General features: G+C 41.8%; 1 protein-coding gene across 4 annotated transcripts in view; it reads left to right on the top strand.

Annotated features, from left to right (window-relative positions):
- Positions 1-13,179, top strand: part of shf (Src homology 2 domain containing F) — a 100,017-nt gene extending 86,838 nt beyond the window's left edge. For all 4 annotated transcript variants that reach the window (XM_011493083.4, XM_011493076.4, XM_011493077.4 and 1 more), the window contains 3 exons: positions 80-254; positions 356-475; positions 10,535-13,179. In XM_011493083.4, coding sequence (XP_011491385.1) covers positions 80-254; positions 356-475; positions 10,535-10,721 — 482 coding nt within the window. In that variant the 3' untranslated portion in view covers positions 10,722-13,179. The remainder of the gene's footprint in view (positions 1-79; positions 255-355; positions 476-10,534) is intronic.
- The last annotated feature ends 428 nt before the right edge of the window (positions 13,180-13,607 follow it).

Here is a 13,607-nt window from a genome sequence, read left to right as displayed (position 1 = left end):
AGACTGAGAACACTTTTACAGAGCATTGGAGTGGATTTTTAAACAGTTCTTTTCACCGCTGCATTCCTCTTGATTACAGTTCAGTTTGACGGGGTGGATAAACCTCGAATGTCTCCCACCAAGGACGGGAAAGGTCGCCCGCTACAGCGACACTCCAGCGGGTGTCTGGTGAACACCAAAATGACCTCACTGGACCACTGCAGCTCCCCTGTTGGGGAGCGAATCGACCCCTCCATGCCTCTGGAAAGCCAGTTGTGAGTCAGACTTCATTTTGGGTTAAAGAACAAACCAGATTTGTGTTCGCTTGTTTCTATGCCGCATGATTGTGTTATCTTTCCGTCCCCGCTGGTTGCAGTTGGTACCACGGAGCCATCAGCAGGACAGATGCAGAGTCCCTGCTCCGGCTGTGCAAGGAGGCCAGTTACCTGGTGAGGAACAGCGAGACCAGCAAGAATGACTACTCCCTCTCCCTCAAGTAAGGACAGACAGCACCTTACACAATCCACACAGGAAAAAAATCACACAAGTCTTTGCAGGAAGGCCCAATGTTAGTACACAGAGCACTCACATGAAGCAATGAACTAAATCTACCCCCCTTGTCTGCTGACTCTGCGTTTTCTGCTTGGTCATAATTCCTCCCCCGCTTCATACCTCACCTCTGTCCTCCCCATGTTTCGCCCTCCACATCGTCTTAGGTCTCCCCCCCTGACAGTGGCGGCTCCACTGTTTCCTGATCTGCCCATAACTCACTTAAGCGCCCTTTCACTGGCGACCTCTGCTCCATCCAGCAGAGGGTTCAGCAGCTCTGATTGGTTTAGTCTACATGCTGACATTTTGGACGAGGTTTCCTCAGCATAGCAGCCAGTGGTGCAGTCACATCCCATTCCTTTGACAAGAACGTGCAGCTTTGATGTAGGGGGGGGTTTCACCACTATGTGTAAGAACCAAAAACCATTGAAACGCTGTCAGAAACGCCGTCTAAACGGTTTCTGACATCAGCCTTGGTGAATTTTGGCTGTACAATTCACTTCATTTTTTTAATATTCCAAAAAACTCAAACATTTAGGGAATTTTGTGTCTGATAAGTAAACATTTTGGACATGATAACACTGTTTACCTTGTAAATCCTTGGTGGGAGAGACGTTTCCATCTAAAGCTCATGGAGCACAGAGTTTCTATCATTCTCAAAGGAGGAGGCTTTTCTTTGTGTAGCTTCTTATTTTCTCTTACAAAAAATACTCTGGACATTCAAGTGCTTGTTTATTTACTACTATATACCATGTTATTTCTGAAATATACTTTTAAAACATTTGTTTTTGGTGTTCAGGACTCATCCAGTGAGCTTTTGAAGAGTACAGTGTCCCACTGTTCATCACAGAAGTTGCGTGATAGCTTGCGATAGGTGAAATCCGTTAAGTACTATTACAAATGTTTTATGCAGTCAAAGTCCTCACTACCCACGTTATACATTGTTCTCAGATGGATATGAACATTTTTACATTTTTCTGTCGTTTAAACTCTCAATATTCAAACCTTCATAGAAAACCAAGTCTAGTATTATTGAATAAAAGCCAATGTTTGATCGTGATTGAAGATTTATGTAACTCTGGTGTGGTAAGCATATTCTATAAACGATTGATTGACAAAGTCTAAAGCCAATCAGAACACTGCGCTATAAAAAAAACTATGCAAAGTTGTCTAAATAAAAAAAAATCTGTAAGATGATTATTGTTTTTACAGCACCTTTAGTTCTGTTGTGTCTGTCCAGATCAAAATAAAGATTCATTATTATAAGATCATGTCAAATTCTCTTTAAATTTATGTTTATTATCACTAGGGAAGATACACTTCATTATGAAATAACTTTTCTAAGCTTATCACTTAATTTAAAAAGTAAAATGCAGCTCAGCTCAACATATTTTTTTTTTTTTTTTTTTTTTTATTGATTTATTTCAAGCATTGTAGTCAAAGCAATAAAAAAAAAATTACACATATTTATCAAACTCATTACAGAAATGATGAAATGCATAGATTAAAAAGACAGAAAACAAAACAAAAATGTCACTTAAATCACATTTGCTCAATTAAATACAGTGATCATTAACTGAAGTATAAGTAGAGTTTGATTTATTGCTTGAAAAGGAGTGGGAAGAAGCAAGCTTATATAATCCCACCCCTACTGAGTTCATTCATTTGATAGTTTTACAGAGTATATTACTCTGTAATATATAGTAATATTACTGTCAGAAGATTAAATCATCATAGCAGGATATTAGCAGGATATTCTTTACTCGTTACTCTTTACTCTTCAGGATATTCTTTACTCGTCCACCTTTTTCTCAGCTGTGGGTCATTGTGTGTCTGCAGTGTGTATTTTGTTTGTAATCAACTTTGCTGCATCGGCCTGAATCTGAGCAGACACTGTGTCCCGTAAAACCTCAGAATTAATTTGGCTGTTTCTGGCTCCTGTCAGATCATCAATAAAGGCTTGTGGCTGAGCACGGCTGGAATCCATGCACGGCACTTTCATCTCTCCTCTGTGGGTTTTATTGAAGATGTTTTTGCTGTAAATCAGTTTCAAGACTTTTCCTTTCATTTCCGTATTTTCTCTTTCCGTGGTTTTCTTTTGCTGTCTTTAAAAAAAAATAGTAACGATCTCAAAAGCTGTTTTTATTTGTAGGATCAATTCTAAAGCTCACTAATGAATGATCTTAGGTAGAACACGCATAAAATCTCATCTTTATGAAAAACCTGGTTCATGGCATTCCTGCTTCCTGTTCGCTCTCCTGATTGCCGTGAAAGGTTACGGACAAAATGTGGTGCAAGTCTTCACTTTAAATTATATCCACATTTAACTTTTTTGAAATTGGTCAGTAATTTCTCAATGAATCGTCCAAACAGATCCATTAAAACACATTTAAACATGTTTTTCTCACTTAAAAACAAAATATAAATAAATGTAGGTAGTTTCTCTTAAAGTAACAGTGTTTGTTGTATGATCAATGATCATTATATTTCAGAAAAACAATGTGGGTCACAGAATTATAAGAAAAATATAATATTTAGTGTCTTTTGTTAGATATATAATGACAATAGAAAGGACACTGCTTTTTCTCTTGCATCAGTTAATTGGCTAAATAAGTTTGATGACAAGAAAAAGTGTCTAAGTACACCATTTCTATTATGACCTATTTTTAGGTTTCAGAGAAATGCCAGATTACCGTCATATTCTGATGGGACATTTCTGAACCCAAAGAATTCTTTGTAGCTGTTACAGAAATTCTAGCTTTTGAATCTTCATCTATCAAACAGACCCACAATAATAAGGGAGTTTAGGGACTTCCCTGATAAACACTGCGTCACACTCTGACTTGTGTTTGTTGAACCAGGGAGTAAAACAGGAGAAACGCCATTTTGGGAGTTTGTGCTATGAAGTTATTGATTCTCTATGATTCAGAGAAAAGTAAAGAAATCCCAAAGCTAAACATTTACCCAGCAGAAACGGCCTTTTCACTGCTAAGGACATTTTTCAGGGTTAGTCCTGGAAGTTTATGGCTGTGGTGTTCAGTAGGCTTCAATAAAAGGGCCTATATCATGCAAAATCAGCGTTTTTGAGCGTTAAAATGTATTATAATGTTCATTCCTCACGAGAAAAAACCCCAAAGCGGAGCCCCTCCCAACCCACGAAAACTAGTGGTATCTCACAAGCTGACGTAGACCAATGAGAACAGCCCCTTGCAGGAGGAGTCTGCACTGCCAGCACCGCCCCCAGACTAACACTCACACACACACTCCATGGAGCTAGCGGTGATCTGCTTAAATACTTTACTTTTATACACACGTCCCTCTTTGCAAAGGTGCAGATGTTATTTGTTTTCGTGGACGAAACACAGACACGCTGCCGAGTCCGGCAATGTGGAGTGAAAGCCAGTGTCTCAGAGATGCAGGGTTGGAAAAGAACTCCGGAAAATAACTATTTAATTAAAAAAAGTTTGGTTTTGTGTGCTTCATATGTCAATTGGAAACTCTAAATTGTCCATAGGTGTGAATGTGTGTGTGATTGTGGCCCTGCGACAGACTGGCGACCTGCTCAGGGTGTCCCCTGCCTTCGCCCATAAGTGGCTGGGATAGGCTCCAGCAGCCCCGTGACCCCGAAAGGGACAAAATAGTAGAAAATGAATGAATGAATGGTTTTGTGTGGCAAAAGTAATATATTATTATATACATGGATGTTGTTTGTTATAAAGGGCTTAAGTAAAGGCACTTTAAAGGGAATAACAGCAGCTGGAGAATCTATTTCACAATCTTTTATTAAAAATACACAGGATTTAAAAATTAAAATACTGTTGTTTTTTTTTTCATTTTTCTGGATTTTTTTTCAGCTATATTTAAAAATATCTAGGAAAACTGTTTTTTTTTTTTTTTGTCAAATTGATTTTCAGTCAGTGTTTGATGTTGTAGATCATTAAGCCTGTCTTAACTGACTACATCTGTCTTTGGAGATGAGTCATTACTATGGCTTAATCTTTTTTGACTGACAGAAGACACTAATAGTATGTGAGCGGCATTGTGTCACTTTATTCTGAATGCCCTGTGGGGATTCCACAAGGCTCTGTTCTGGGACTTAATACTCTTCTATGTAAACGAACAAATTACCAGCCAAATGGGGTTCCACTGACATTGTTGGAACTTCTGAGCCTGGAAAAAGCTACGGCTCGTGAACTCATCACTGTTTTCAAATCAATGAATAACTGCAACTTCAAATTCACTAGACAGACTGGATGTGTTTATATGAAGTTAGTTTTGATTCTTTTTGCTTGCCAACACACACCCTTATAATAACCACCGTTATTTCCAGGCCGTAACACGGAACAGATTACTTGTTGATGTAAATTACAAGTACCGTAAATTCCGGACTACAAAGCGCACCTGATTACAAGCCGCACCCACCCATTTTCACATGTTTGATTAGTTTTATACATACACAAGCCGCGTCAGAGTACAAGCCGCGCAACCGATCACGGACAGCATCCCAGAGTGAGTGTAATTCATTAGCACATTGTGGGTGGTGCCAGCTTTGCCTCTGGCTCATGTATTTGAGTGTATCTACATCAGCCAAACAGCATGGACCTCTATTCTGTTCACAAGTTCCTCAGTTATGGTGTTTTTATTTCATTTTTTTTTTACTTATTGACAATCTAGGTATCATACATAAAATAACAAACAGTAACCATACAATCAATATTACATCCCTCAGTTATGATGAGGAAATTTACATCCGCGATTCCACATTTCCCATGAGTCTTAGGGGCTAAAGGCGGGGCCAATGCCCGGCTCGCCATACTGTTGTACGTGTTTAAGAATGAGTATCAGCAGTGCATGGAGGGGTGAACGGGTACAGCTCTCCTTCCGCTTGTGTCGCGGCAGCGTTATGGGAGTAACAGGGCTGGTTAAAAAAACACACCGGTAAAATACAGCAGCGGCGACTGAAAAGCGCGCGCCTCAGCGCGATACGCGATACGCGCGCCTCAGTGCGGCGCGTGCGTCAGAATTCAGAAGCCTCTGCACTCCGCAGACGCCTCTGCGCTCCGCTCCCGCCCCGCGCGCTCCTCGTCTCCCCTTCCTATCTACTCCGACACCTCTGGCCAGGGCGGCTTCAGGGAGGAGCACTTCGTCCCCGTTGCGCCAGTGGACGGAACAAATCGTTTCTGTGCAAAGCAATCGGACTTAATACTGTACGTTTTGTGTATGAGGGGCGGGTGCGTTGTTACGTGTGGGAGCCTTCAGACTGCCATCGGCCCCGCAGCTCAATCAGCAGGAGAAGATGTCTCCAGCTCACACGGAGGCTGTGAGTTGTTCAAAGCAAAATTCCACTCCATTTACGGTTTCTAAGGAAACCGTAAATGGAGTGTAAATTCACTCCATGCGCTGTTCTCTCCGTCACGCAGCAAACCGGCTTTTCCAAACCCGTTGGTGACGGTGGACTTTTTTACGCTGCTTTTAACGATTGCTTTTAACTTGAAAGCTTCATCATATTGTAGCGGCGATCTGGTGCACGTTGGGTCTAATGGCACCAAAGGATTCTGGGATGCGGCCGGGCATGCGTGTTTCATTTTGTTGAACCATGACTGAAGTGTCTAAGACCTGAAGTCAACTCCATGCTGTTTGGCTGCTTAGAGATGTGTTGAATATAAATGCGTTGTGCTTGGTGTTAGACAAAGAATTCAAACTTTTCACTGAGTTCGAAAGTACGTACATGGCTGCCGCTAATTAAATCCATAAATTAGCTGCGTCACTGAATAAGCCGCAGGGCTGTAAGCGCAGGAAAAAAGTAGCGGCTTGTAGTTCGGAAATTACGGTAATCCCTTTCATTATAGTATTACTGCCTCATAATTTGTAAGAATTATGACTTGTGGATTACTTTTAATTACTTTCTTTCTAGAACCTGCAGAAGTTAAACATGTATGTGACAAATGCATGCCACATTGATATTGTTCAATAATTGTTACTAAAAATGTAATTTTTCCAAAAGTGAAAGCACTACAGCAATTAGGTGACCGAACCTCAGGTTTAGTCATTTTAGTATATAAGTCTGAAAAAATAGGCTTTATGCTTTAAAGAAAATGGTAAACTAATCTCAAAACAAAACCTGATGCCTCAGAAAGATTAAAACAAATTCTACCTAATTAAATCAAGTTAAAATGACTGCACTTGTTAACCTGAAACAATAAGATAGAGAGTGTAGATGCACCTAGTAGGAGCACAAGATGAAATGTGTTTGGCTCCTTGAAGCTTAACAGGATATTAGGCTCATTAATTTAAGATCAAATAAATTCGAAAGGCTTAACGTGACCAACATAAGCGGAAAAAGAAAAAAGATTGTATGAGGCGTTTTTTAATCTGTTATTGGCCCATGGTCTTACTGCATCGAACAATTACACTGTAGGTGTTAGTTTTGGTCTATTGTTATTTCCTTATACTATAAATACTAATATGTTACTATGAATTATTGCTTTTGTAGTAAGTTACTTCCAACTTATTACATTGTGTGTGTATTGTGGAGATTAGATCAAACAGCTCATCTGCAAACAACAGAACCTTGAAGGTTTATTCCTTTGTGTTTACATGTAAACATACAGTAAGTCGAGTAGACAGAATATTGTGTTACGCGCCTCAGTCACTGGAATCCAAGAGAATGATTGGACTCATGGCAGAGAACAGGGTTATTACCCTACAAGTGAAGGTGTCGTGAGTCCTGACCCCCCACACAAGTTGAGTGGACACCCAAGGTGTAGAGCCTCCATGTCTGAGCTCCCTGAAATATGCATGAGGCCATGAGGTGGCATCAATGTGTACTGCATTATTGATAGAGACAGCCACTACTGAGACCTCCAGGCTCACCAGTCCTCTGGTCAGAACGGAAATCTTTCTGGTCAGTTTTAGTGAAAGGTTTTTTTTTTGTTTTATTTGTTTCCATTTTGGCCTCCTAACCCACACCTCTCCCCACTCCATTTAAACATTTGAAACCCCCACTGTGGGTCTGTGAGAGCTCTGCATCATCCTGTTTGTCATCTCTTGAGAGCTCAGCACAGCTTGTTTGGCCTTCCACCAGTGGATACTGTGAATCTGTTGGATGCCAGAGTGCAGACATGAAAAAACTAAAGTTTATTTTGGTTCTGACAGTCATCGGTCCTCAGAGAGATCAGGATGATGTCTGTATCCCTTTTTGTAGATACCAAAGACTCGACATCTAAAAGGCAAAATAAACTAATATGTGAGGGTGGAGAAAGCTGTCAGACAATCCTCCTCAGAGTGTTGCTTGGTTCAAATCAAAGTCATAATCCTTAATAAACATGGCAGCAGGGCTTCCCAGTGGGATTTATTCTGATAACACAAATAGAGGTCTATGACCACAAGATGATAACACAAAGGCTAGTCAGCTCAAAAGAAAAACTTCCTATCCATTTTATCAACAGCAGTGCAGTGCTCTTCTGGTGTCTCTGCAGGACTGCAACACGATAAGCAGTCCTGATCGCCAACTGGAAAACCAGCTGGGAATCTAAAAATGATGCTATTGATGTGTTTGCCTTTTTGAGTGTGTCTCTGTGTAACCTGAGCCCGTCCTGCCCGCGCCCCTGGTGTGGATTCATCAAATGCGATTTGCCGGGAGAGTTTTTTTTTGTTTCTTTTCTTGAAAATGAGCACTGATGGTAGTGCTTGCTTGCAGAATCATCAGAGTAGAGAGATCTGCAGCAGGGACATTTTTCCAGCTCTGCTCAAATCACGATGAATGCTTTAATGATGAACCCAGATCTGGCCGCCAGAGGTGCAGTAATGGAGGAATCTGATCATTTTCTTTACATCAGTTGAAAAAAAAGGCTTTTTAGGCTTGAAATATGTTGATATTTGTCTGATTGGACACAGAAAATAGCACCCTTACTTACGGCTTTATCCTTAAATGCAAAGTTTGTTAAAAAGATTTCTTGATACACATTCTTAAATTTAACCCAGTTACTTTGTTTTATTCCACGTCAGCCTCCTATTTTATCCCAATTTCTCTTCCTGGATCCTGAAAAGAAGATGGCATCCATTTGTCACATTTATGTTCCACTTCTGCAGGTACTAGAAAGCAATCCACAAGTCATATAATCCTTACAAATTACCAAGCAGTGATACTGTAATAAAAGGGTTTACTTGTAATTTACAAGAAGGGTTTGCTTACAAGAGAACTAATAAAGATTTTTTTTTAAAGTCAGCCAAAACAGCTGAATTCTTTTTCATTTCCAGCTGGATTACATAAAAAAGTCTAAACAACAGCTGTCTGTAGTTTGCAAAATGACCCAATCCCATCAACACCCACTGCTGGTGAAAGTATTGATGACATTCCGGCTATTTTACATGCACTTAGCCTGCACGTCCACACTAGCAGTAATCCTATGCCCAAGTTTAACTGAATGTGTGGCAGCTGTGTGCTGTCAAAGCCCCATGTGCTCACACTTTCAGGTGGATCATTTTCCCGACTCCTTATTTTATCTAAAAAAAATGACCACTTTTACTTCTTTTCTTTTTTTTTCTTTTTTTAGAAACAAGTTTGTCTCTACACCTCGCGTATCTGCAGTCATTAAAGATGCACTCCTACCGTCTTTTGAGCCTGTCTAAAAACATTCCAAGTGGTCTATTGATTATGATTTTTGCCAGGCTTTTTTTTTCTTTTTTAGCTAAAATTTTTTTAAAACCTGTGTAATAGGACCAAGTTTTTGCAAAGCAGTTCATTAGAGATTTGCCTTTGAGTTGTGGGAGTGACCGTTGGCACAGAGCAGCACCTCTCCCCTTCCCATCACCCATAACTGAGAGCGTTCCTTCCACACGCTCTCCTGCAGCCCTCCTTACAGCCCCTAACATCCCATTTTCAGTTCAACCAAATGGTCAAAATTATTTATTTATTTTATTTTACCAAAAGTGTTAATATTGAAGCTTTCCAGCCATACAGTTTTCTGCCAGCTTGGATGAGGAAAATGAGGACGTACACGGATCTAGTCGTCTACAAATGGATGTTACAGATGGAGCAGAGTGGCGAGCTTGTGGCTACCTAAAACCTTGTAGCACCTACCTAAAAACTTTTTTGAACATTACTAAATACTCAAAAATGCTATTTTAAGCTTAATTTTCTTAATATATATGTGCTCCACCACCAGAAAATGTCACAGGAACATGTTAAAATGTATGTACGTAAGTATTTAGCATAAAACCAAGCAAGAGCATGAAAACTTGAAGACAGCTGCTTATAAAATGTGAAGGACATGCTATGACGTCTGGTCATACATCTCTGCCAACAGCAATCATAACTTCCTGAAAGCATTGGCTACTGATTAAAAAAGCTATTATGCTAATGTGTTCTGCTTAGACAAATTATCCTAAGTGTGTATTTAAAGGCTACAGGGAACGCTTGCTTTGTACCAGGCCTGCTTTCCAGAGCTTACAGTCAGATCACTTCACTTCAAAAAAGTCATTTTCTAATTTAAAGCGGTAGAGATTACCGGCAAGCTGTAAAATGTATCGATCCAAGGCCTCCTGAAACACACAGGGCGCTTTTAATTTGCCGTGCATTTATTGCTGCAGCTTAAGTGATTCATCTTGGGGGTTCATTAGCCGCATCCTTCTGTTCTGCATGTGGAAGCTAAAGCTTTAGAGAGCTGCTTTTTAGAGGGGCCTCAGGTGGATATCAAAGTTATCAGGGGTAATCCGGCTCTTCCGAAAACCATCGCTTACTGGTGTGAGCGTTTATCAGGGGAGTAAGGAGGCTCGACATATATTTTTTAAGATGTTTGACTAAAATGTCTTTACATCAGCCAGACAGATTAGCATGTAATCCGTTTAAGGATAAACTGTAAATGTTCTTCTAATTGTTTTTGAAGGAACTGGGTCCCAAAACGATCCCTTGGTCTCAGACTCACCTGCTCCCCCGATTACGTGAATGTATTCTTCCCAAAATGAGCCTTTTTTTGCTCTGTTTGTTGTGTTTGTGTGTCTCCAGGAGCAGCCAAGGCTTCATGCACATGAAGCTGTCGCGCACCAAGGAGAACAAGTACATCCTGGGCCAGAACAGCTGCCCGTTCGACAGCGTGCCTGACATCATCCACTTCTACTCCAGCCGCAAGCTGCCCATCAAAGGGGCTGAACACATGTCCCTGCTGTATCCCGTAGCTATCAGGACACTATAGTTCTCTGGGTCCGCCTGATGCAGAACTGGCTGGGACAGTCCATGGCTCCGCCCTTCTCGTGTCTGCAGCCAACCTTTGGCTCTTGTCACTTGAAGACAAAGAGTAGCCTCCCAGAACTGACCGCTGACCCGACTCGCCTCCATCAGCTGACGGTTTCTAGACTTGTTCTGAGGCCTCCTGCGTTCTCAAAGCGACAGTGTGCTGCACATTTTTTTTAAATGTATTTTATTTATGACAGACAGCGTCTCATCACACCAACGACTGACTGTCTGAAGATCATTTCATGGATTTTGCCCACAGCACTTAAAGAACAGCAGAGGTACAACATGTTTTCTGTCACTGGTGTCATCCAAAACCTTATTTTTTGTCCTGTGAGTGCACGCCAGGACAACTGTCCTTGGGTGACGCTGAAACTGTATTTCATGGGGACTTAAGGATTGTGAGGAAGGCGGCTTCTACGACACGCGTTTAGCGGTATTGTCCACATGGGCCTCGTTTTGCAGCCTGGATATTGAATAAACCCAGAGAGCATGAAGGGTGCAGACAAACGTGGAGCCTGTGAGCCGGCAGATGATCTCTCTATGTTGTCATAGTGCATGTTGTCTGTTATCCATCACTGAGTGGGGGCATCACACCACTGACAGTGTAAGTACCACAGCGGTGAGACGGGCAGGAAAGCATGATGGATGGGTCAACCCGTCCGTCCGACCGACCGACGCAGGCTGGAGACCAGAGCCTGAACCAGTGGACCAAATTAGCCCCCGCCACCCCCATGTAGAATGCTTTTGCATCAGGAGAATGAAATATGCCTGCATTGTCTACCTCAGAAAATCAATTTCACCCCCCCCCCCTGCAGATCAATAGGTACAATGGGATTGCAGGCATTGATCTGCTCTCCCAGTGACATTCCCAGTTCGCCTAAATTAGTCACTGGTTAAAAAGAAAAATGTTTTTTTTTAATGCAATCATAAAGATTAAGTAAAAACTGTCTCTGATCAGCAGTTGTATGTACAGTCACTGTTATGATGCTGTGTGATGTCGGTAACAGATGTTCGTTTAATGCCTTATAATGCATGGGGCAAGTCAGTCTGCTAGATCAGCCAAGTTCCCATCCTGCTTTGAGCAACGGTTCTGTGAACGTAATTTATTCTGGGGTCCTTCTTCCTGTGGTGTTACTCCGTCGTGACCGGCCCCTTTAGAGCCTTTCCCTCCAGCCTGGTTTTGCTGTTGTGCTTTGCCTTTAAGTTGTTCTCCGTTGTGCTAAAAGCACCAGTCACCGCATCGTCTGACCAACGAGGGCGTAAGCGGAGGCGGCGTCCTCACATCGATCCCCTCGGAGCCCGTCCCGTCCAGAGACACCCCCACACCTACAGCCCGTCACGCTTCATCGTCTTGTTAAGCTCTGCAGACGTGCAAATGTGTTTGCTTCCAGCCACTGTTGTGTGGTCTGAATGCAGAGTGGTTAAGGTGTGTTTGCAATTCTGCTGGTGCCACCTTCCAGTTCCTCCTCCAGTCTAATCCAATTTTGCCAAAAACTCAGCTCTTAGGAGCTCTTTTGTCTTTCTTTTTTTTTTCCTGATTTGCTAATATTGAATCGTAATTACTTCAGTCTTTGAGCCTGTCTGCTGGAAGCCACATGAGCTGCAGTTATGAGCAGGTTGGAGGGAGACCGTCTCAAACTGCACGGCCGCTGGTTTGGAGAGGTCAAAAACGAAAAAAACAAAAACATCTCTACTGAGTGCTATGCAACCGTCAATGGCCGTCCCTGAAAGGTGGGGGCGGTGCCTCTAAAGAAATCTTTATGACAGTCGTGATGGTACAAACAGGAGGAGTGACATGAGTGGCGATGCTCTGACGGCATCTCTTCATGAAGTGAGCTGTTAAAGTGGACCTACAGGATGTTTCAAGGAAAGAAGATGGATGTCAGATCCAGAAAAGAATGAGACGTCTTTATGTTTGCAGATCAGTAGATGAGAGGAGGCTTTTATTTATGGGGTTGGATGAGTGATTGGTTTTACTCGGCGAAAGAAAGCAAGTGAGGGAAGAAACGAGAGAACCCCCGAGAGACGCGGGAGGGACAAAAGAAAGCGAGGCACTCGCCACATCTGGATTTTTCTTTTATGAGCCCTCCTCCCTCGAAAGTGTCTTAAATTGTGCGTTATTGTGTGGCAACACGATGATGCAGTCATAAAGGTGTGTTTGTGTGTGTGTGTGTCTGTTCCCTCTAAGCTTCCATTGACTTTCCCCCAGTGTTTTGTGAATTGCTTTACTGTTGTAAAGTGGCATGTATGATTTTTTTTGTTATCTTTTTGGTTGGTGTACATTCTCGTGCCACATATGTATGCACTACTATAACACTTCGCTGTACAGTCCCTCATGGCCAAATGTATATACTGAATGTATTGTATGGGGACCTTTTGGCATCATGGTGCAGAAATAAATAAAGTTGGGTTTATGAGTTGGATGTCACATTTGATGTTTCGATTGCTGGGACTCCCAATCGATCGAAGATCCTCTATTTACAGAGATGGACCGCCCTTCCAGAGTTTCCTCCATCACCAGTTACCATGGTGAAATGCTCTAAATGAGGAGAGGAGTTGTGTCGAGGACAGAATTGCCGGGGCTCCCATCAGGCCAACACGGGTTCTCTATTGATCCACTCTGCTGCTCACGGCTGTCATTCATTTATTATTTCACTCTGTGTGCTTGACATGCCATTCCATGAGACTTCCTGTGTGCTCCTTGACTTTTTCTGACATTCTCTCTGCTGCTATGCTATGCAGTGCTGAAATGGAAAATAACAGTCCATACTAGCCCAAACATTCAGTTAGATAAAAGATCTGCCAGCTATTTTTATTTCTCGGCTTATTTTAATTTTCATTTTTG

Source organism: Oryzias latipes, chromosome 3 (genome assembly GCF_053564925.1).
Source record: "Oryzias latipes strain Hd-rR chromosome 3, Olatipes_Hd-rR_3.1".
Taxonomy (NCBI): Eukaryota; Metazoa; Chordata; class Actinopteri; order Beloniformes; family Adrianichthyidae; genus Oryzias; species Oryzias latipes.
Note: the sequence above shows the minus strand (reverse complement) of the source record. Positions and strands in the feature narration are given on the sequence as shown.